The 24,261-nt window shown below is 37.0% G+C and overlaps 1 protein-coding gene across 1 annotated transcript; it reads left to right on the top strand.

The window, feature by feature from the left end:
• Positions 1-2,047: 2,047 nt before the first annotated feature.
• Positions 2,048-23,720, top strand: LOC123540333 (ficolin-1-like). The gene is made up of 6 exons (XM_045325274.2): positions 2,048-2,129; positions 3,021-3,191; positions 4,687-4,817; positions 15,635-15,731; positions 19,437-19,595; positions 21,334-23,720. Exons 1-6 carry the CDS (start codon positions 2,048-2,050, stop codon positions 21,489-21,491), a joined length of 798 nt encoding a protein of 265 aa, XP_045181209.2. The 3' UTR covers positions 21,492-23,720.
• Positions 23,721-24,261: the final 541 nt, after the last annotated feature.

The following is a 24,261-nucleotide window of genomic DNA, read 5'->3' as shown; positions in this document are numbered from 1 at the left end:
CAGTGCCGTAGCCAGACACAAATTTTAACCGAGGCAATCTAGGGAGTTCGGGGGCATACCCTCCCCCCTGGAATATTTGTCCCCAGGAAGGCTCTGGTGCGTTCTGGAGCCCTCTCAAACTGTGTTATATAACAGTAAAAATCGTCCTTTTAGCCCTGTTTATCACAGTTCTACTTTCATATTTTAAGAACAAATTATATTGATAAAAAGGATATTTGGGGATTTATATGGTCGGATACAATCATTTTTGTAACTAAAAGGCTATAAAATCAGAAAACCGCCAATAAAGACATACAAGAACATGCTATTCATCAGTTTACTAGTAGTTTATTAGTTTATATAGGCCGAGATGTGGTAGGTACAGGAGGGAGCTGTGTCCGTGTTGTGGATGGAGGGAGGGGTCAGGGGATCTTCCCATAGTAATGTATGACATTTTAAACGCAAACACATCAAAGCCAACAAGTCAGGAAAATGGACAGAAAAATTAAATGTGGACTTGAAAACGAATGGTAACTTATCTACAAATTACCTTTTAAAATCACGAAAAACACAAAGATACAATGGTTCCAAATTCGAATTCTACACAGAATTATGGGAACAAATGAGCCACGCCATGAGAAAACCAACATAGTGGCTTTGCGACCAGCATGGATCCAGACCAGCCTGCGCATCCGCGCAGTCTAGTCAGGATCCATGCTGTTCGCTAACAGTTTCTCTAATTGCAATAGGCTTTGAAAGCGAACAGCATGGTTCCTGACCAGACTGCGCGGATGCGCAGGCTGGTCTGGATCCATGCTGGTCGCAAAGCCACTATGTTGGTTTTCTCATGGCACGGCTCAAATGATCTATTGTACAAGATGAAAGACAAAAATAGTCCGTTCTGCTCTTTTTGCAAACAGGAAAACGGAACAGTCGAACATTCGTCCATTTTCTTCCTTAAATGAAGCGATAATGATATTTGGATACAGCAAAAAGGATGATTCGCCAACAGCAAAATACCTAGCACTGATTTTTTTTTTCAAAATATACATTTATCAATGCAAAATGCTCAATACTTCGCCTACAGTAATAGGAGATTATTCAGTTCTAATATAGAAAAAGAAACGGCAACACTCAATAAAATTATCGAAAATTTTAAAAACACTTGGAAATCTGTGAAGAAACGTGTGCCGGAGCTATGCTGATTAAGACAGGAAGAAAATGTTAAATAACCTTAAATATAACTAATTGATTCATATAAGAGGTGTGTTTTAGATTTTCTACATATCATTTTTCTATTCCATACAGCCAAATTATTGAAGTTAAAGAGAAAAAAAATTAATATCATATAGCCCTATAAAAGTAAGAAAGGACAGAAGGAACCAAATTAACCCTTATGATGCTGGGCACGATTGGTTCTGCCTTTGCGACTAGTATAGATCATAATCAGCCTGCACATCCGTGCAGTCTGATCGAGATCTGCACTGTTCGCCATTCAGTCATTATCTTTTAGGTAAGCACCCCTTTTAACATTTAACGGTACTGTCCAAATTTAAGAATGGCCAAGTTCATTATAGAAATTTATGAAACAGTGACAGGGAGACTTAGTGGATGTCACACATATGGACACATCTAGTTTATCTTAGTTCTTTTCAGAATGATGAAACATGCATATTTCAAAATAACTTATTAACTTGTTTGTTAAATTGATCATTATTTAGCCAAACAAAACAATTCAGTTATATAAAGATCAAAAGAGGGAAGTCCCACCACCTTATTTTGAATATTAATCCTTAGCCTGCTAAATCTCTTAAATGGACTGGTCGATCATTCACTTTGGGCAATACCATTTATTATTCGAAGGGGTTTTCACTGAAAATGTACTGACTTAATAGCGAACAGTACAGACTATGATCAGACTGCACGGATGTGTAGTCTGATCTTGGTCTGCACTGGACGCAAAGGCAAAACCAATTGCCGCCAGCAGGCTTAAGGTTAAGTAGCACACTTATAATAATAAAGTAGTACTATTTACATTTGCTTGACCTAGAAAGTTGTATTTTAGGAAATGGCAGGTGTGTGCGGCCAGCGACCATGTTTAGCAACAGAAAAGTGTGTTCCGGACAAAGACGGGTTTCACTGTAGTACAGGTAAGTTATAATATTATACAAGATATGTTTGTCACATAACTTGACCAAGTGAGCGCTTAATCAGTCAAGCGCATGATGTATTTTCCTTATCCCCTCCGAAGTTGGAGGGATTTAGTTTTGCCATTGTCCGTCGATCCGTCTTTCCGTCCGTCCGAAACCATAACTACGACATTGTATGGAGTATGTATTTAAAACATGGTAGAAATATAAAATGCTGCAGAAAATGCCGGTGAGATTGCACGAGTATGACAAGATTTATGACCCTTTGTACATGTATATATTGCTTTATTCCATTTTTATGGAAGGATTTCAGTAAAACATGGTATAAATGTTAACCGCTATAGGGAATAACGGCCTTGTAAATTTCATTCAGATTGTTTCAGGAAGACAAGATTTGTTGCCCTTTGCAATTATATAAGTGACTTTATTATATATTGTATAATGCAGTATATGAGCCTGGTTGTAAATGTAATGGAAACCCCTGAAATTAAATAGTCTGTCATATCGGTGTACTACAGTGATATGGGTTAAGAAAACACTGAGTCTATGGTGATGCAAGATGTTATATGAGCCGCACCATGAGAAAACCAACATAGTGGCATCCGCGCAGTCTGGTCAGGATCCATGCTGTTCGCTAACAGTTTCTCTAATTCCAGTAGGCTTTGAAAGCGAACAGCATGGATCCTGACCAGACTGCGCGGATGCGCAGGCTGGTCTGGATCCATGCTGGTCGCAAAGCCACTATGTTGGTTTTCCCATGGCACGGCTCATATCATCTTACTTGTGTCTTACTTGTATTTGAAGCAAAACATTTATAAGTAGGTAATAAGACCTTATATTTGTAACACTTTAAAACCAATGAACGTTGTTGACTAAATTTTGTGGTTTCAGTATGCGAAAGTGTCCCTACAATAGATAATGGTTTTGTTGCACTAGACAAGGCTGGGAAAATGTCGTTCATGGACACAGCTACTGTTAAATGCCATGATACGTACGGGCCTGACAAGCCAAGTATCAAATGTCAGGCCTCTGGACTTTGGGAAACAGTATCCTGTGAAAAGAGTATGCTTCTTTTTATGTTACACTGAGAGAAAAGAACCAGAGAGTAAATAACAAAAACTGGAGATAAATACATATATCATTTTAAAAACGTTTGAAATATCTGCACGACTTGGTATATGGTATAAAATTAGAGCTTTGTCCGTCAGTTCAAACAATATTGGCCGGACCTCGAGTAATAATTACAAGGAAAAGTCAACCAAATTGTAGTCACTGTAACAAATCAAACGATAAATATATGTGATGAAATGTTATACTTTTCATGAATGTGTTTGTACCTGAAATCGTAATCTAAAATGCCTAATTAAGGCAAAACCTACTTTTTATCTCGCCTTTACGAAGTACATGGAGAGCTAATTTACTTGACCCGGTGTCCGCGTCATTCCTCGTTCACACCTTGGTTAAAGTTTTAATGCACTTTCTCTTTACATCTGTAATTACTTGCCTCAAACTTAGCATAGTTGTTCCTATCATCGCTGACATAATAAGGCACAAGGACCATAACTCTTGCACCAATATTCCATGAGTTATTTTATCTTTTACCATGAATATCAGATTAAAGTTTTGATGCACTTTAACTCTGTCTCTGTTTTGATTCAAACTTAAAATAGTTGTTCCACACATCATAAGATATAAGATTCATAACTCTGGCATTTTCACTTTATTTCTGTTATGACAGAGGGGATTTGATTCAAACTTAAAATAATTGTTCCACGTCATCACTCACATCATATGACACATGAACATAACTCTGGCACAAGTATTTATGAATTATCCCTCTTTTAATTTTAAATTTCAGGTTAAACTTTTGATGCAGTATCACTCTGTCTCTGTTATTGCGAAATTAATTGGATTCAAACTTAAGATAGTTGTTCCACATCATCACCCACCTCATATAACACAAGGATTGTAACTCTTACACCAATATTTCATGAATTATGACCCTTTTTACTTAGAATTTCAGGTTCATTCTAATGCACTGTCACTATATCTTTGTTATTATTTAATGAGTTTGATTCAAACTTAAAACAATTCTTCCACATCACCGTCATGAGTATATGACACAAGCTAGGTCGTCAAATTGTAATGTAACTTGATATGCATGAAGCAGACATGCACATATTGTTGGGAATTTTATGTCAGATATTGTTAGGAGTTCGCCCCTTTTTGAGTTTACATTTTGTATATTTTGTTTTATCCAGCGTTTTTAATGTTGACATCATTTTGGTGCCTGCATGATCTTACTTTTTTGGTATCACATAAAGACAAACATCATTTCCCAGAAAGACCACGCCATTTTTGGAAATACCACACTGTCTCGGGTAAATGTCAATTTCAATAAGTTTTAGTACTTATTAGGCGAAAATCTGTTTATTTTTTTTAGTAACAACAAAGTCTGTTTTAACATATCCAACTGTAGATGAAGGATTTAATCATTTTACAAATAAAACCTTAGTTAAAAATGTAACCCATGTTGACTATAATCGTTTAATTTTAGTAACTGACTGCAAAGACTTGCATCGATCTTTTCCTTCATTGCCAAGCGGTGTGTATGAAGTAGAACTCTGGCGGTCATCTCGTTCGTTGCCTGTATACTGCGATATGGACACGGGAGGAGGGGGTTGGACAGTAAGAATTATACGTCATAATTAAAAAAACAACATTGAGGTCACCGCACGTTAACGTGACATTATTCTAGTGTAAGAATGATAGAAAATGGGTTTTGAACAACTCCTCTGACACCACCTCATGGATTTACACCAAAGAGTGACCATTGCCAAGCCTTATTGAGCATATCGTCGGTATTTTCTGGTTCAATGATTTTCAGCAGTGAAGTAGCTAGAGTTAAGGCCCTTGATTTATCAAATGTCAAGATGTTTTGACCACTTCTGTGACATTATTGGACGGATTTCCACCACACCTCACAGGAAGTATCAGTGACAAGACTTATTATGTATATTATCGGCATTTTCTGGTTCACTGATTTTAGGGGCGTTACGGCCCTTTATTTGTCATGTATATGACGTTTTGACAACTTGTCTTACACCATTTAGTAGATTTCCTTCAAACCTTACAGGAGTTATCAGTGCCAAGTCTAGTTATACATATCATCTGGTTCATTGATTTTCAGCAGATTTTTTGTCCTCGATTTGTTATATTTTACTCTGTTTACACTACTTGCTGTGTACAAGTAGGCTAAATTTCACCAAACCGTAGTTGTGCATATAAACATCATGTTCTGATTAAATGATTTTCAGCAGAGTCATGACCCTTGATTTGTCAAAATTTTTGACCTATGCTACTTCTCCCATAGCACTGGTGGAAATTCCGTTAAACTTCACAGGAGTTACCACTGCTCCACTAAACTTCACAGGAGTTACCACTGCTCCACTCAATTTAAAACCCCAGGGAAGGAGGAACCACACTATAACTTTTTTTCAGAGCCCACGTTATTGACTGGTACCAACGTTCTTGCATAAAAACTACTTTTTTTCACTGGATCCGCCCATGTATTAACGGGAGAAAAATCGTGTGCAAACAAGGCAATTCACGTGCTGTTAATACCCGATTTTTATTTTTGAAATGCTTTCCCAGGGACGTGTATGTAATTCTGCGCAGATTGACATCTGGTATCTGCGTCTTTTTTCTTACATAAAAACCTCTTCTTGAAGCATTAAAGATTCAATCTAAACCATAGAATGTTTTACTGTATCAGTAACTAACGCCAAATGCGCTGCCCCCAACATTGTTCGTACTCGTTTCTTCCCTTGTTTACTCCCCTTTTAGAACTCTGCGTCAATTCAGATTTTGTAGACAACCGTGAATGTTAAAGAATCGCGTGTTTACCTGTGCGATTCTTTGTTTTTAGGTATCATATTTATGATTTTGGTAAGTATCAGTCAGTATGTTTTTATCTAATTTCTCGAAGAATTTATATAAACAGCTTGGAAACTTGACACTACGTTCGTACTCATCCGTACTCCAACTGCGTGTCCGTACTCAATATAACTCGAATGTAAAGTTATTATTCTTGAAATTGTGATCGAGTCCACCAAACTGTTAAATGATATGAATAATTATTGGTAATTTTATGTTTGTAATAATGAGAGATACAAAAATCGCTTAAAAACCTTCAGGATGTGCTTTTGATAGTGTTGTTTATTTCCGGGCCCTGGATACGGATATTTAAAACATGTTTACCGTTTCCAAGAACAACTGGAATGGTAAATAAAAAATGTACCGGAATCGTCAAGTCATCACATATGAAAACAATACATAAATCGTCGTGAAATGTAGGGATAATACACGTTTTTTTGTATCCCAAGGGCTTCTGCAGGCGTTAATACACAAAACAAACGTGTATTGTCGCTATTCTTGCATAAAAAAACATTACACGACGACTAAATGCATTGTTTTCATATGTGATGACTTGACGATTCCGGTACATTTTTTATTTACCATTCTTGTTGTTCTTGGAAACGGTAAACATGTTTTAAATATCCATAACCGGGGCACACATAACAACAACACTACTAAAAGCATGATTTGAAGGTTTTTGAGCATCTTACTTTTATTTTTAGTTATTACAAACGTTACATTACACCTAATTTTGCATATAACTAAAAATTTTGATAAACAGGAACACAATTATTTTAAGAATAACAACTTTACATTCGAATTATTTTGAGTACGAACAAACAGAGTACGGATGATTACGAAGCTAGTGACTAGGTTTCGAGGTTTATTATATGAATTATGCGGACAATCAGGTAAAAACAAACCGACTGATACTAACAAAAATCATTAATATAATACCTAAAAACGGGCAATAGCACAAGTTACACGCGATACTTATTTTTTCACAGTTATTTACAATAACTGAACAGACGCTTTGTAAAGGGAGTAAACTCTAAGAGAAGCTAGAGCGTACATTGATGGGGGCAGTACGTTTGGGGTTGGAAACTGATACAGCTAAACATACTATGGATTACATTGTATCTATAATGCTACAAGAAGAGGTTATTATGGAAGAAAAAAGATGCAGATGCCAAATATCAGTCTGCGCAGAAATACATACATACGTCCCTGGCAAAGCATTTCAAAAATAAAAATCATGTATTAACAGCACGTGAATTGCCTTGTTTGCACACGATTTTTCTCCCGTTTATACATGGGCGGATCCAGTGAAAAAAGTAGTTTTTATGCAAGAATATATCTTTATGCAAGAATAGCTCGACCTTCGGTCTCGGTCACAAACAATCCCGCGGGCTTCTGCAGACGTTAATACACAAAAAAAAACGTGTATTATCCCTACAAAAACTGGAAGATATTTCTGATTTAGATCTGTGTATATTTTTACGTTTAATGCATCATTGACGTTTCCATGACGTCGCAAACATGACCACTTCGCGCACTTTTGACGTCAGATATACGGGGAAAAAATCTGCCTTGAAATTATTGTACCGTCAATATTTTTTAACGTAAACCCATAACTTATACATGAAATGAAAGCTGACATGAAACTCCAGACGATGATTTAATCAGAATTGCTCTACGTTTTCGCTTAATAAAATGAGAGCCAAAAAACGAGTTTTCTTTTTACTTAAAATTTCCACAAAAAATAGCTTCGCTCAGCATTAAAAAATATCCATTCGTAATTTTTGATTAAAATTGAATATGTTTTACATTAGTATGTTTTCTGAATAACAGTCAAAATTTAGAAAGTTCTGCGGTGTCGTTTTTAGGTAATTAGCTGTTATGCATTGATACTAGGTCAACAAATTTACGTTTTCTCGACGTCACCGTTTCAAATTGTTTTTGAAGAATTGACAATTTACGCAACGTTCAGATAAACGTGAAATTACATTAGTTATCCCATTATTTAGTAATTGTGGTAGCTTTTATGAAATTTGTAATCACACAGACGTTTACACTATCATTTGTTAACATACTGCCAGATCCGAATATCTACCGTTCAGACCCGAAATACGGAAATATTATGTTTCTGCGAGGATAAGTACTAATTAAAGAATAGGCTGAGACTATGGCTTTCGTTTATAGTGATAAGAATAATTATCACATCAGTGGAAACACTAGTGTAAATTTCCTTTCAGTGACCTCATTATCTGCATGGTCATATTCGAAGTTATGCAAGATAATAAACATGTATTATTTGAAACTCTTCTAACTTGTACAAAATTATTGTTAATAAATTTTCCGCAAAAGAGTGTTATAGACCTGAGCCTATTTAACAACGCAAATAGTTAACATATTTTATATACTTTGTATAAAGCGTACCATATTTATGTAGTAATTTTACAGAAATGACCGACTTTGTCTTTAATAGCATAAAATATTACACATTTGTTCATAGCAAATTGGCCGATCGTGATCACGTGCTTGGTGTGGTCAAAAAGACATGTAGACTCAGATAATAGCGCGTAGTTCTGCCCGGATTTCTCGACGCATATTTTACGATTTTTATCGCTTCTTTATTACTAGGTATACGATATATTACTCTAGATATCTTAATGAAAGTTACATTCATTTGTAGAACTATTCAAGAACTATTTCATAAAGGTATAGCGCGAGGCTCAAAACCGACCCCAAGGGTCGTCCGGGCTCGAACATGGGTGCTATTATGTCAAAAAGAAAAAACATTACGAAAATACACTTTATTTTTCTGAAAAAAAGTTTTCATCAACTAAGGATCTTAAGTAAGACGTTTTGGCGAATATCAATTATTTCTATGGAAGTAAATAGTTTTAGGTAAGTTTTGTCTGTCTGTACGATCTGTAGACTTGCTATAGGGAACGTATAACGCTAATCTTGGTCGCATTTTTTCGAAAAATACATCCATTTCTTTTTATTATAAAAAGCGTTGAGATTAAGATATCAAACTGAAATTTCTTTTACAAAGTAGTTGGAAATATTGTCTAATCGAATATGAAAAACAATTGTCTTCCCCGATGAGCACGCCGTCGGGAACATTTGCTGAACTTTGCCATTTTTGGCTTAAAATTTTTGCCGTAAAATAAGGAAAATGTGTTAATAAAATATTTACTTTGGCGAAATAACTGCAAATTAAAACTTGTTTTGACAGAAAATGACAAAATTTGAAAGTTTGTGACAAAAAAGACAACATCTTTTCGTCCGTCTGTACGTAATTTAGGAGAAAAGCTGTATTTCCGTACCTTTCCGTATGGTAAAAGGCAGTGTTTTTCATTAATTTCACATAATTGTTGAATGTTCCAAACACAAGATATTTTAATGAAATAACTTTTATAAATTATATCTAAACATTGTCTAAGCATATGTGTAATTTGTATATTTTTATCGCCGACGGTTTCGTCGGAGGACCGTCTCAAAATGTATCATTTTTCGTGAAAATATGCATACTTCTTCATATGTTAAATAGAGGGGCTGGCCTTGTCAGAGGAGTCATATCTTCATAACCTGATGTCCGATTTTAATAAATGATACCTTGTTGCAAAGGGCAAGCAAGTACCTAGAGAAAACAGGCCACGTCAGGTTTGAACCCGGTGGACTAGGGGTCAAGGTCATAGGTCAAATTCCGGTAATATTCTCAAAATAAGAACTTTTCAGAGCAGTCAAGGCAGTCCTGAAAACTCAAGCACTACCTTCACTGAGTCCAATGACACCATTGGAGTAATTCTCACGGCTCCCCGGGGCGGGCCAGCTTAGTCTTGGCCAGCACCCTACTGCAAATAACAAGTTTGGTCATTTTTTGATACCTGTCCTGAGCTCTGATGGCATCATATGGACTTGTAAGTAGCTTAAATGTAAAGCTAAAACATCTACAAACATATTCATATATGGTATAGGTAGGTACCTGGGGTGTAGAGACTCGAACAAGGGTCAGAATCTAACATAGTGTCATTATCAGCTGAAATTCAGTAAGAATTTAATACATCACCGTTCCTCCATGCATTACCTCCCCTGACACATATGGCTCACCCAGGTTTTCAAACATGGTCTTAATCCGTAGCCAGGACCCATACCTAGTCGACCATGTATTAACAGGGTACAAGTTTATGTCAAAAGGGACCCAACTGGGTCGAAAACCTTCCAGACATGGTCAAAAAAGCCATTTCGAACCTACTTCGTAGCCGTGACATGGCCTTATACCTAATAATAAATACATGTATATTAAACTGTGTAAATAAAAACTGGCGGCACCTTAGCTACCATATTTTTTTAGTATGTTACCAGAAACAAACGTTTTCTGCCTAACTTAAGGGCCATATCTTCACATTCACGTCATTTTTTTTTCAGCTTCGAAAAATGTTACTGTAGTGATGCTTAAAAATTTCTTATAGTCACAAAACGGCACGGTAAAACTTTCTGTTTTTTACTATATATTTACAGTACGTGTTAGTGTAAAACATAATCAATTTTAGTAAAAAAAATACGGATGGATTTTTTTAACGCCGAGCTAAGCTATTTTTGTGTAAAATTTAAGTAAAAACAAAACTCGTTTTTTGGCTCTCATTTTATTGAACGAAAGCGTAGAGCAATTCCGATTAAATCATCATTAAATAAAAATCTATCGTAGTTGATTGTAAATGTGTAAATTAAAACTGGCGGCACTTTAGCTACCTACCCTATTTGTTTAGCATGTTACCAGAAACAAACTTTTTTTGCTTAACCTTAAGGGCCATATCTTCACATTCACGTCATTTTTTTCAGCGTCGAAAAAATGTTACTGTAGTGATGCTTAAAAAGTTCTTATAGCCACAAAACGGCACGGTAAAACTTTCTGATTTTTTACTATATATTTAAAGGACGTATTAGTGTAAAACATATTCAATTTTGGTAAAAAAATTACGGATGGATTTTTTTTTATGCTGAGCGAAGCTATTTTTTGTGGAAAATTTAAGTAAAAACAAAACTCGTTTTTTGGCTCTCATTTTATTACGCGAAAACGTAGAGCAATTCCGATTAAATCATCGTCTGGAGTTTCATGTCAGCTTTCATTTCATGTATAATTTATTGGTTTACGTTAAAAAATATTGACGGTACAATAATTTCAAGGCAGATTTTGTCCCCGTATATCTGTCGTCAAAAGTGCGCGAAGTGGTCATGTTTGCGACGTCATGGAAACGTCAATGATGCATTAAACGTAAAAATATACACAGATCTAAATCAGAAATATCTTCCAGTTTTTGTTGGTACTAGTCAATAACGTGGGCTCTGAAAAAAAGTTATAGTGTGGCTCCTCCTTCCCTGGGGTTTTAAGCCTTTTAAGTTGTGACATTCTGCAATGTCTGCGTGGTGTATTTAAATACTTTCACCAAACAATGAAATTAAAATAAATGATCAAAGGTGTAAAGAAGTCAGAATCAACATATTATGGTGGCGTTTAAAGCCACCACCGGATATTTAATTTACAAGACCAGGGTGATATTCACTACTACATTATATGCTTTATTATTTATAATGGCAATGGCCCAAAATAATCGTAACTTAGCCCATTTTCTCTCATCAAATTCCTCGACAATTATTAAGTAAAAATGCGAAGAACAAATTCTGTCATTTGGTTTTCGCAATGTTTAGGGTGGTATGTGCTTCCGTGCTTACCTTTTACTTTTTAGCTCACCTGAGCACAAAGTGCCCAGAGTGAGCTATTGTAATCGCCCAACGTTCGGCGTCCGTCCGTCCACCCTTTCCTTTAAACACCGTCTCCTCCTAAACCACCTGGCCAATTTTGATGAAACTTCGAAGGGATGATCCTTGGATGGTCTTCTTTAAAAATTATTCAAAGAATTGAATTCCGTACAGAACTCTGGTTGCCATGGCAACCGAAAGGAAAACTTTAAAATGTCCAAAAACCACAAGACATAAGGCTTTGATATTTGGTATATTATAAGATTCTTTCACTGGTTGTAGGTGCAGATGGGAATATCCGGCCTCGAGGGTAACTGTTCAGGCGGTAACGAGGCTACCTGTCGAGTTACCGCCTAAACAGTTACCCGAGAGCCGGATATTTCCATCTGCACCTATAACTAGTGACAGAATCTTTTTCTTGCATACCGATTTCAAGAAATAATAATAAAAATAAAATCAATTGAACGACTTTCTTTTTTAGAACTATTTCTTATAGCAGCGTATTTAAACAAAGCGCGGGAAAGCAACGTCTGTAAACAGGAAAGACGTCATGACGTTTCAAAGACAAATAACAATGTTTAGTTCCGGTTTTGTTTTATCAGTTGCAGCGTAACGTTATGAATATTTGATAAAATAACGTGTTTTGAATCGAGAAATGTACTATCAGGAACAAAGAGGAACTGTCAAGGTATTGTGTTTTTATTCCGTTATTGAAATAAAATATAAATTACTACATAAATCTTCTACATATATGTAGTTTGTAATACGTCATCTTACACCCCGGGGTGTAAGATGGATTTTTCCAGCTCCGGTAAAAATACCGGAAATCCCCGTCTGGTATGCAAGATTGCATATTCTTGCCTACCTAGCGGGGAAAGTATACATTTATCCGAGCACGCGCCGGGGATAGATATTCCTGTCTTTCCCTAGGGAAAAGCCTTGTCTAGAATAGCGTGCACTAAGGTGACGTCACATAGTACTGGTACCATTGTGACGTCATAAATTTTATAAATAATGTCAGGAAATACCCATACCTATTTGTCTCCACGATCTATTTTGAACATGATAGGCAAGAAAAATGATCTAACATGTCTGCCTGTGTAAGACAGCTGTTTTCCCTACCCTCGGGACAGCATGGATAAAAAACCTCGCTAACGCTCGGTTTTCCATTCCAAACTGTCCCTCGGGTAGGGAAAACCCCGTCTTACACAGGCAGGCATGTAAGATCCTTATAATCTAGTGGTCCTCTACCAAGATTGTTCAAATTATCCCCCTAGGGTCAAATGTGGGCCCGCCCTGGGGGCACATGGTTTACATAGACTTATATAGGAATTTTTTTGGAAATCTTCTTGTCCAAAACCACAAGGCCTAGGGCTTTGATTTTTGGTATGTAGCATTATCTAGAGGTCCTCTACCAAGTTTATTCAAATTATCCCCCAAAGGTCAAATATGGACCCTCCCTGTGGGACACATTGTTTATATAGACTTGTATAGGGAAATCTTTGAAAATCTTCTTGTCCAAAACCTACTTTCTTGTTTTTTGAAGATACAGCCTTGAAATTTGGATGACATGTACAGTTTTGCACACCAATCTTAAAACTGACTTTCAGTGACCATAAATGTGACCTACTGACCTACTTTCTTAATATCTTAGCATCAGTTTGACTTTTGAAGCAAGTAGCTCATATAACTCGGATGAGCGATCGAGGGTCATCATGACCCTTTTGTTAGTGAAAAATAGCCTATATTCTATGAGAGTTTCATATCTGTTTTATTATGACGATCTTTGTTTAGGTGAACGTTTTTCGTTATTACCATTTAAATAACACCAAAATCATTATTGGCATTTTATTAACAACTGTAATATTAAAGCAGTATGTTGGGCTAGATGATGTATATCAGTGAATACCCCCTTGATTAATAAGTGGTATTGTTACGCTCCTACCCCTTGGAGTCGCTTTCGAATTACTCCTGTGTTAATGTGAATATATAGCCTATATGCTATGACAGCGGTCAGTCGCCTGTAGCCCTTGGGCGTGAACTTGGGTATGGTTCTGGACTACACTGACTTGGGCCGGATTGGACCTCAGGGTCAGGTTTTGGGCATATAAGTATACAACTGGTAGACGTGTGTGTGACTGTTCAAATGTTCTTCTGGAGTTGACCACAGTGTGCTACTTCCCCTGTAGACCGCAATAGGCTGCTTAACGTGACCGGACTATTTTGACTGCTCGACGTGTCTGTATTTCTATAGGCTGCTAGGTGTGATAGGTCTTCAGTTGACTGCTCAACGTGACTGTACTGCTATAGGCTGCTAGTTATGACAGGACTTCAGCTGACTGCTCAACGTGGTTGTACTTCTGTAGTCTGCTCTACGTGACACGGTCTCAGAAGTCTGCTTGTGTCTGAAGGATCGAGTGGTTCTAACCTTTATGCTCCAACATAAGATATTCTTGGGAATTTAATTATAAATGTAAAATGAAATGCAAGTCTGTTAAACGTTTCTAAAATTTATTAAACAAAACTAGCATCAGATTCAATGCAGAGTTCACAAAATGTATACTGTATGCATGTAATCACACACAAAAAACACGGATACGGAGGTAACAGTCGCGAAGCTACCACAAGAATTCCGCGAACTGTCAGTTTCCCAAGATAAACATACAATAAATTAGAATATTGCAAAAATTTATTTTACACAGTAGATCTAATAAACTTTAAAAAAAAATGACTTTCTAAGAAATCTAAAGTTAAAAAATAATGCACACCTTTCTAATTTCGAATCTGGTAAAATGTTTTAAAAAGTTCTGAGAAAATGCCAAAATGCAGTGTGCAGCCGAAATTTTGGTGTTGGAGCTCCAGAATGACGGTGAACAGCCCTTATATACTGTCACCGAACACCCCACAGAAAAAATGGTGAAATGGTGAATTCACTAAAAGAACAGTGAATTCCCTGAAATAACGGTGAATGCACAGCGGTGGATTCAATGAAGAAATGGTGAATTCACCAGGAACGCTCCACAGAAAAACTGTGACCACAGAAAAATTGTGGTGAAGATTAAAAATGGCTCTAGCAGACTGAAAAATACAAAAATGATCTAAAGTATTTAAGAGACATAGAGAAGGCTACAATATAAACCTCAAACTTGCGCTTTCTAACATTAAATTGATGACTCAAAATGTAAACAGCTTCTTAGCAACTATCAGCTAACCACCGTGTAAAACAAGATGGCGGATGACCTTGTAATCAATAAATGCTGTAGATTAAAAGTCAAAATTACATTATTATACATCAAGATACACGGATTTACATGGCAGAATTACTTTATGAAGGTTGCTACACCAAATGAAATTGGAACTTAACATCTGGAAATTAAAATGAGGGAATAAGGAATTGTTGACATTAGTCGTGAAAACCGGATACATTTACAAACTTTTGACAAAGTTCTGTCATGGAAAACGGTTTCAAAAGTGAAGGATAGATAAAAATGCTGGTACAATACGTAATGTCTGGTTGTTGTCTTGTGAATATGACCTAAGACAACAGTCAACTTCATGCGTTGTCGCCAGCAAAAGCTGCAAAACGAAAGTAAACAACCCAAGTGAAAGAACGAAGGATAAATAAAAGGTAAACTTTCTGGAGCATTTCATTATTGCCCACATTGAATGATGGACCAGTTTATTTTAGAAATTCAGCAGGGTAAAATTAATGTTGCCAAGTACCACACATAGAGAACTTTAGAATGATGTATAAGTTACGCTTTAGTGTTAAGAAGTACAAAGTATTAAATCTCAACATGTCTTCTTTACTTTTATAGGTTTTTCAGTCCCGCTTCGATGGTTCTGTAGAATTTTACAAAACCTTTTCAGATTATGAATATGGGTTTGGGAATCTGGAGACAGAGTTTTGGTTAGGTAAGGATTTAGTATGAGGTAAAAAAGTTATATTGTACAATGAAGATCGTAGGTAATTAAATAAAGCATTCAATGATTATTCATAATCTTACCTTTTGAATCAATACTTTAAATTCAAATTTAATGTCAGTATTTTTAAAATGAGCCGGTGTAATGAAGTATTTCGACCCCCATAGAATAATGATCCCCTGGTCATTATTCTGTAGAAAAAGTGACCCCCGGTCATAGTATTATGACCTCCAGATCATAGTACTATGACTTCCCCACGTGAAGTAAACTGAACCTCATGAAGAATATTGACTCCCATAAAAAAACGACCCCCGGCCATTTGGTCAAATTTAGTGATAACTCATGTATCTGAGGCCTAATTGCTGCATTTTATGCACCCACTCGGGGGAAGGGGGCATATAGATTTGCCCTTGTCCGTCCGTCCGTCCTTCCGTTTGACCATTAGCCCCAGATACCATCACTTGACATAGAAATCAGAGCATTCCGCAACGGGAAAAGGAATTCTATTTCTAGACGCTGTATCTTGGTGTATACATTTTTCTCCCAGGAAAATAACAATTCACAATACGTTCACAAAACACACCAGTGCCAATAATCCCTGCAAACTTCGGTATGAAGTAATTCTTCAGAAGAAAACTGCACAAGAAACTGCTAGCATAGAACTTAGTATTAATAGAAGTTGCAATACTTAGCAGTGGCAGTAAAGTACGGTAGCGGCAACAATAGAAAGTAGTAGTAGTAGTAGTAGTAGTAGTAGTAGTAGAAGAAGTAGTAGTAGTAGTATTGGCAGTGGTAGTGGCAGTAGCAGCAGCAGCAGCAGCAGTAGCAGCAGAGGAATAAGTGACAGCAACAACAGCAGCAGGAGAAGAAGAGGTAGATGTACAAGACGTATTAGTGGAAGCAGGTATAGTAGTATCAGTAGTAGCAGTTGTAGTAGTAGTAGTAGGAGTAGTAGTAGTAGTAGAAGTAGAAGAAGAAGAAGTACATGTAGTAATAGCAATAGAAGTAGCGGCACCAGTAGTAGTAGTACAATCAAAATGTTAACTATTGGCAATGGAGGGTATAAGAGTTTTAGATCTAATAAAATTGTCCGTTAGGTTTGGTGGGGATAACATTTTAATAGATATTATCGTCGAAAGTCTTTTTAGGAGCCGGTGTTTTACACGGAAAGAGTAACTTTTTTATGTCCGGGAATCGATATTGTATGAGAGTTCGAATGTAGTAATTTCGGCAGTGAGTATTTTACATGGAAGGAGTCACTTTTTCTATAGAATAATAACCGGGGTCGTTATTCTATGAGATTCGAAGGGAGTCATCTTTAGGGAGTCAGTATTTTACTTGGAGGGGTCAGTTTTTCTATAGAATAATGACCGGGGGTCGTTATTCTATAGAGTTTTCAAAGAGTCAGTTTTTTATAAGGGGAGTCAATATTTTACAGGAAAGAAGTCACATTTTCTATAGAATAATGACCGGGGGGTCGTTATTCTATGGGGGTCGAAATACTTTATTACACCGGCCATCATGAGAAAACCAACAGTGCATTTGCGACCAGCATGGATCCAGATCAGGCTGCGCATCCGCATCTGCGCACTCTGGTCAGGATGCATGTTGTTCGCTTTCAAAGCCTATTGCAATTAGAGAAATCGTTAGCGAACAGCATGGATCCTGACCAGTCTGCGCGGATGCTGGTCGCAAATGCACAATGTTGGTTTTCTTATGGTGCGGCTCAAATGTGTATCTGGAAAATTCTACCATGAAACTTTCAAATATGGTGACTTAAGTCACCCTTGCTGGTAACAAAAGTAAAACTCTTAGAATCAACCTAAATGCAACATTTATCAGCATACACTGGATCTCACCACTGAAGATAAAAAGTTTAATCAAGAGCACAGTTTGAGAGATGTGGTCTCGTCAGTTACGGCCTGACTGTCGGGCCGACCCGACCCTTAAATCAATTGAATTCAGCAAGAGGCTCAAATGGGCCTTTGCTGCTCAGCTGAGTAGGACTTTGACCTTTTGACCTTGCCACTGAACAAAATTGATGAACAACCATTAAGCAGTTTCATTAAAAGTTATTTTAAACTTTCAAAAAAAAAAAAAAAACAACTGTGGTGGTCTTAAATTCCGTGACCATTTAAACCAGTTTGAGATAGGTTCAACCAAGGCTGCTGCAGATCGGGTTTGGTCCATATAGTGGTTTATGAGAAGAAGTCATTAAAAGTGTCTTTTTTTTTTTTTTTTTTTTATCTCCGACGATCTTTAAAATAGGCCAAACGGAACTGTTTGAACAAATTAATCGAAGATTATGTAAGAATACTACCGACCACATTTGTCTAAGATGCATCAAATGGTTCTTGAGAAAAAGTAATATAAAGGATTGTCTATTTTCAAATCTGGTAGCCATTAAAAGGGACCAAATTAACCATTTGAATAAAACTTGAAAGAAATGCATGTCAGGATACTACGGATCAAGACTAATACTGTGAAATCATTAAATTTCGTGGTCATGAAATTTCGTGGTTTTGGTCAAAACGGCAATTTCGTGGGGATATGAATTCGTGGATTTCAACTTTTGAACATAAAATGAATGGGAATTTTACTTGTTCGTTGGGATTAAATTTCGTGGATGGACTCAACCACGAAATCCACGAAAATTAGTCCCCCAAGAATATTAATGATTTCACAGTAGTTTCAGAGAAGATGTTGATGCAGGATGATTGACGCGGGACTATCCACCTCCATTAATAGCTCACGCTGAGCAAAGTTCAGGTGCGTGAACAAGGTTCGTGAGCTAAAACAAGTGTGAAAGGCATCCACAATCCATTCCACCCTGTTAATTTCTGGCACGACCATAAACACTCAAGTAATACTTGTTTGTGTTGATAGTATAGGACGACTTGAGTCATTTATGACTTCGCAGTGCCCCACAGTGTGCTTTTCTTACTTGTGTGTATGTTAAATGTGTGTGTGTGTGTGTGTGTCTTTTGTACGTGAATGTCTGCGATGCTGTGATTTACGTTGTAGGGTTACTGCGTTTAAGGAATATGGCTTTCCCTATTGAATATTCATCCTTGCTGCGGGGGCCTCCGTGGCCGAGTGGTTAAGGTCGCTGACTTCAAATCACTTGCCCCTCATCGATGTGGGTTCGAGCCTCACTCGAGGCGTTGAATTCTTCATGTGAGGAAGCCATCCAGCTGGCTTACGGAAGGTCGGTGGTTCTACCCAGGTGCCCGCTCGTGTTGAAATAATGCACGGAGGGGCACCTGGGGTCTTCCTCCACCATTAAAGCTGGAAAGTCGCCATATGACCTATCATGTGTCGGTGCGACGTTAAATCCAACAAAAACAAACAAAAAACAAAAACATCCTTGCTGCATTTCTCCCAACATCCGTCCCTTTTATCTACCCCTTATCCCTTCTCACCCTCTTTCTGTATTTTGCTTATAATTAAAATGTGCTTGTTGGATTTTTGAAGCAACCCGTATACAATATTTTTTTTTGTAACAGCATCTTTTGGTTATGTGCCTACTTTGCGATGCATGGCTGTATGGCTGTGTTTGGGGTGCTCTGTGCTTCCGGGAAATCTATCCTTATCTTTTATCTTTTGGAGGATAGTATGTGCAAAATACAGTGAACACATCTTTTACCACTAGCAATGTTTTTACATGCGTGTAGAGTCAACGTTTTCAATATGCAGGTCTCAGGTATGTGCGGGAAATGGCGTACCAAGGTCAAACTGAGTTAAGACTCGACCTCACGGCAGCTGATGGCACCGATGCTTATGAAACCTTCCAGAACTTTTACCTTGACTCCTCGGTTTACACCCTTCATATTGATCCTGGTACTGGTACTGCAGGTAATGTCAATTTAAGCTAAATTCCAATCATTTGATTTTATATGAGACCATACTTTTACTGAAGCCTTGGTGAATGGATGTCTGGTACTTACTAGTTTAGGAAGATGATTTGCAAAATTATGCAAAATATTAATTTACAGTGGAGAATCAGCGCTAAATTAATATCAAACATTTGATCTGTGAACAAAAATTGTTTGATTGGCATGTCAGAACATAGACGAGATTGGATTCAGAATTTTCAGTCAAGCATCTGAGTCCAGTCACTTTCAATTTTTTAATTAACCAAACATTTACAGAGTTATAGAATTAGTTAGAAATTGCCGTTTTTCTTAACACTTCAGAGGCCCAATTGTAACTGGGTACTCTTTGGTAAAACTCTAGGTCACTACCATAAATTTTAGAAATACCTTGCGAATTCTACAGACTCCATCTCTCTCACCGATGTTATAAGAGTCTTAGCAAAACAATATGACAATATTGGTCACCCGTCTATAGTGGTCACATGGATATAATAGTCGCCTGTCTATAATGGTCACATGGATATAATGGCCGCCTGACTATAGTGGTCACCTGTTTATAGTGGTCGCATGGATATAATGGTCGCCTGTCTATAGTGGTCGCATGGATATAATGGTCGCCTGTCTATACTGCGCATGGATATAATGGTCGCCTGTCTACAGTGGTCACCTGTCTATAGTGGCCACTTGGATATAATGGTCGCCTGTCTATAGTGGTCACATGGATATAATGGTCGCCTGTCTATAGTGGTCACCTGTCTAAAGTGGTCGCATGGATATAATGGTCGCCTGTCTATAGTGGTCACATGGATATAATGGTCGCCTGTCTATAGTGGTCACATGGATATAATGGTCGCCTTTCTATAGTGGTCACATGGATATAATGATCGCCTTTCTATAGTGGTCAACTGTCTATAGTGGTCGCATAGATATAATGGTCACCTGTCTAAAGTGGTCACATGGATATAATGGTCGCCTGTCTATAGTGGTCACATGGATATAATGGTCGCCTGTCTATAGTGGTCACATGCATATAATGGTCGCCTGTCTATAGTGGTCACATGGATATGATTGTCGCCTGTCTATAGTGGTCACATGGATATAATGATCGCCTGTCTATAGTGGTTACATGTCTATAGTGGTCGTATAGATATAATGGTCACCTGTCTATAGTGGTCACATGGATATAATGGTCACCTGTCTATAGTGGTGTGGTCACATGGATATAATGGTCGCCTGTCTCTAGTGGTCACATGGATATAATGGTCGCCTGTCTATAGTGGTCATCTGTCTATAGTTGTCACCTGTCTATAGTGGTCGCATGGATATAATGGTCGCCTGTCTATAGTGATCACATGGATATAATGGTCATCTGTCTATAGTTGTCACATGGATATAATGGTCGCCTGTCTATAGTGGTTACCTGTCTATAGTGGTCATCTGTCTATAGTGGTCGCATGGATATAATGGTCGCCTGTCTATAGTGGTCACATGGATATAGTGGTCACATGGATATAATGGTCGCCTGTCTATATTGGTCACATGGATATAATGGTCGCATGTCTATAGTGGTCACATGGATACAATGGTCGCCTGTCTATAGTGGTCACCTGTCTATTGTGATAACTTCGAAATTCGGTAACCTTTATATACAAGTTAGACTATACCATTTAGTATATGGGTTATTCTTTATTAAACACTTTTGTTCTTCCTTTTTACAGGTGATAATGACCTGTATGGTCTTTTGAATCACAATGGCCAACGTTTTACAACTCACGATGTTGACCGAGATTCGCATCTTACTGTTAACTGCGCCAACGTTGAACGTGGTGGTTGGTGGTACAATGACTGCGGTGATGTCAATCTGAATGGAGACTAAGTAACACCTGGGACAGAACATCCAAGCGATTATTGGGTTGGAATGATCTACTATCTATTCAAGGGTAGAGAATCACTTAAAACCACAAACATGATGTTTCGGCGGGTTTGAGATCCCGACCAAGAATGAACTTTTCCTACGAACTTAATTAAAACTATTCAAAATATTCAAACCAATAGCCTACTACTGTAGTCCATTAGGACCCAAGTAATGATGGTTTGTTGATAACTAGTTTACTAGTATTATGTATGCTGCTGCAGATTACATGTATGGTCAAACCTATCTCCAAAGCATAGAAAAGTAGATAAAGTGAATGCTTAAGCCAACTGACTGTTTAAAAGAGGTGTCTGCTTTAAGATATGACCCACCTGAGCCGTGCCATGGGAAAACCAACATAGTGGCTTTGCTTTGCGACCAGCATGGATCCAGATCAGCCTGCGCATCCGTGCAGTCTGGTCAGGATCCATGCTGTTCGCTAACAGTTTCTCTAATAGCAATAGGATTTGAAAGCGAACAGCATGGATCCTGACCAGACTGCGCGGATGCTGGTTTTCTATGTTGGTTTTCTCATGGCACGGCTCATCTAATGGTGGATATTTCAATGTTACAATGTTGTTCAAAACAATGTTACAGCAATATAATGTATCCAGTGAGAGACTTGTTTGCAAAATTTATACAGCTTTTACCATGCCGTTTTTTTTTATAAATTGTATAATTCATGATATTTCCTCAAACACAAATAAAGACTTTCAAAGTGATGGCCGATGTCCAAAACGTTTGCAGAGAATTTATTATACCATCAATTTTGATAAAAGAAACTTCAAACTATTGGTTAACAATTATAAAACACAAAATAAAACTATGAATGTCTTTTTTTCTAGGGTACCTCAAGTAAAAGGATTTAATGAGACAGAATTCTAACTCCAACATTGAAAAATAAGGTCGAGTCCTGTGGGACTGTTTTAAATTTGACTCACTTCATTCAAAAATAACCTTTGGGCAGAAGTAAAACCTACCTACATTTCTTCCACTATATGTACTCTAAAGACTAAAGGCAAAATAGAGAACTTTTACCGCATGTAACTCAATATTTTAAAGATGTCTGTCTCTGTCCCGTTCTGTTTCACAGGTAAATTCACTTTGAACAGCAAGAAATTACTTATCAATTGGAAATGTTTCACTTTTGTACAATAAATCAACAATAGTCTTACAAAAAAACATACCAGAAAAAAAGGAGAAGAAATTGGTCACAGTGGGGCTTGAACCTATGCCCCCCCCCCCTGAAAAATTTAAGTCAAAGTAGGTTTACTATATTAATTGAACACTCTTCAAAAGGAGGTACACTATTACACGGGTCATACCTTAAAGAAGTTTTCCAGCTTTCCTACGTTTTCCCGCTTCCTTGAAAGTGCTCCTATTTTTTTTAAGTTGGACCGTACGAAAAATATGAAGAGCTATCCTACTCAACACGGTGTCCTTTACGCATCAAAAATTTGGTTAAAGTTTTGATGCACTTTCACTTTACCTCTGTTGTTACTCGTTGGATTTGCTTCAAACTTTAAATAATTATATCTCATCATTACCTATATCATATGACACAAGGGCACTAACTCTCGCACAAATGTGTCATGAATTATCCCCCTTTTTATTTGAAAATTTAGGTACAAATTTTGGTACACTTTCACTGTGTCTCTGTTATGTCTGAAAAGATTTTATTCAAGATTAAAATATTTGTTCAATATCATCACCCACATCAAATGACACAAGGTCCATAATTCAGGAACCATTTTTTCTAGAATTATTCCCCCTTTTTACATAGAAGTTAGTGTTATTAAAAATTTAATTTTATGCTATGTTCAAAACTGTAGCACAAATATTTCATGAATAATTCCCCTTTTACTTAGAATTTCAGTTTTATTTTGATTATTTTTCTCCATATCTCTGTTAATACTAAACTGATTTGTTTCAAACTGAAAATAGTTGTTCCAAATCACCATCCACATCATATGACAAAGGCTAAAATATTTCATAAATTATGCCATATTTTACTAAGAATTTCAGGATGATTTTTTGATGCAGATTTGCTCTATTTCAGTTATTACTAAACTGGTTTGATTTTAACGTAACTAGTTGCTGCATGATATGACAGATGGTGCATTACTCTTACAGTAATAGTTCATGAATTACATCCCTTTTATACTTACTTTTATACTTAGATGTTTAAACACATTTTCACTTTATTTATGAAATATTTTAGCCTTTGTCATATGATGTGGATGGTGATTTGGAACAACTATTTTCAGTTTGAAACAAATCAGTTTAGTATTAACAGAGATATGGAGAAAAATAACTTTTTTCACATAGGGATGATAGTTTAAAAATGGGGTCAGCTATAGTTATGGTTCTTTGACACAGCTCTTTCTCTGACTGACCAAATCATAATTTTGGACTATTAAGGCTCCGGACAAGTTTTTTTTACAAAAATGGAGATAATACAAAAATGGAACCTCCTAAAGCTATGATTCATAATCCCCGCACTTCCTCTCAATGAGCTATACCATTGTGCGAAGTTACAACAGTTAGACATGGGCATATAAAATCAAAATGGAGTTATGGAACCTGAACAATACATGTCAGATCATTACAGTAAACAAGTGTGTGAAGTTTACGTGGATATTAAGACACCAGCTTCAAACCAAAACTTAACCCAAAATTTCTGAGTTGAAAAAGGGGCATAATTTTGTAAAATTGTAAAGAATAGTCAGGTATC

Source organism: Mercenaria mercenaria, chromosome 1 (genome assembly GCF_021730395.1).
Source record: "Mercenaria mercenaria strain notata chromosome 1, MADL_Memer_1, whole genome shotgun sequence".
In the NCBI taxonomy this organism is placed as follows: domain Eukaryota; kingdom Metazoa; phylum Mollusca; class Bivalvia; order Venerida; family Veneridae; genus Mercenaria; species Mercenaria mercenaria.
The sequence above is the reverse complement of the archived record's forward strand: the minus strand, read 5'-3'. Positions and strand labels throughout refer to the sequence as shown.

What these genes read in the sequence shown, in the direction of transcription:
- LOC123540333 (XM_045325274.2), top strand. Translation starts at nt 2,048, where the DNA reads ATGGCAGGTGTGTGCGGCCAGCGACCATGTTTAGCAACAGAAAAGTGT. An exon ending in AACAGTATCCTGTGAAAAGA is followed by an intron (nt 3,192 to 4,686) that starts GTATGCTTCTTT and finishes GTTTAATTTTAG; the next exon opens with TAACTGACTGCAAAGACTTG. An exon ending in GGAGACAGAGTTTTGGTTAG is followed by an intron (nt 15,732 to 19,436) that starts GTAAGGATTTAG and finishes TTCAATATGCAG; the next exon opens with GTCTCAGGTATGTGCGGGAA.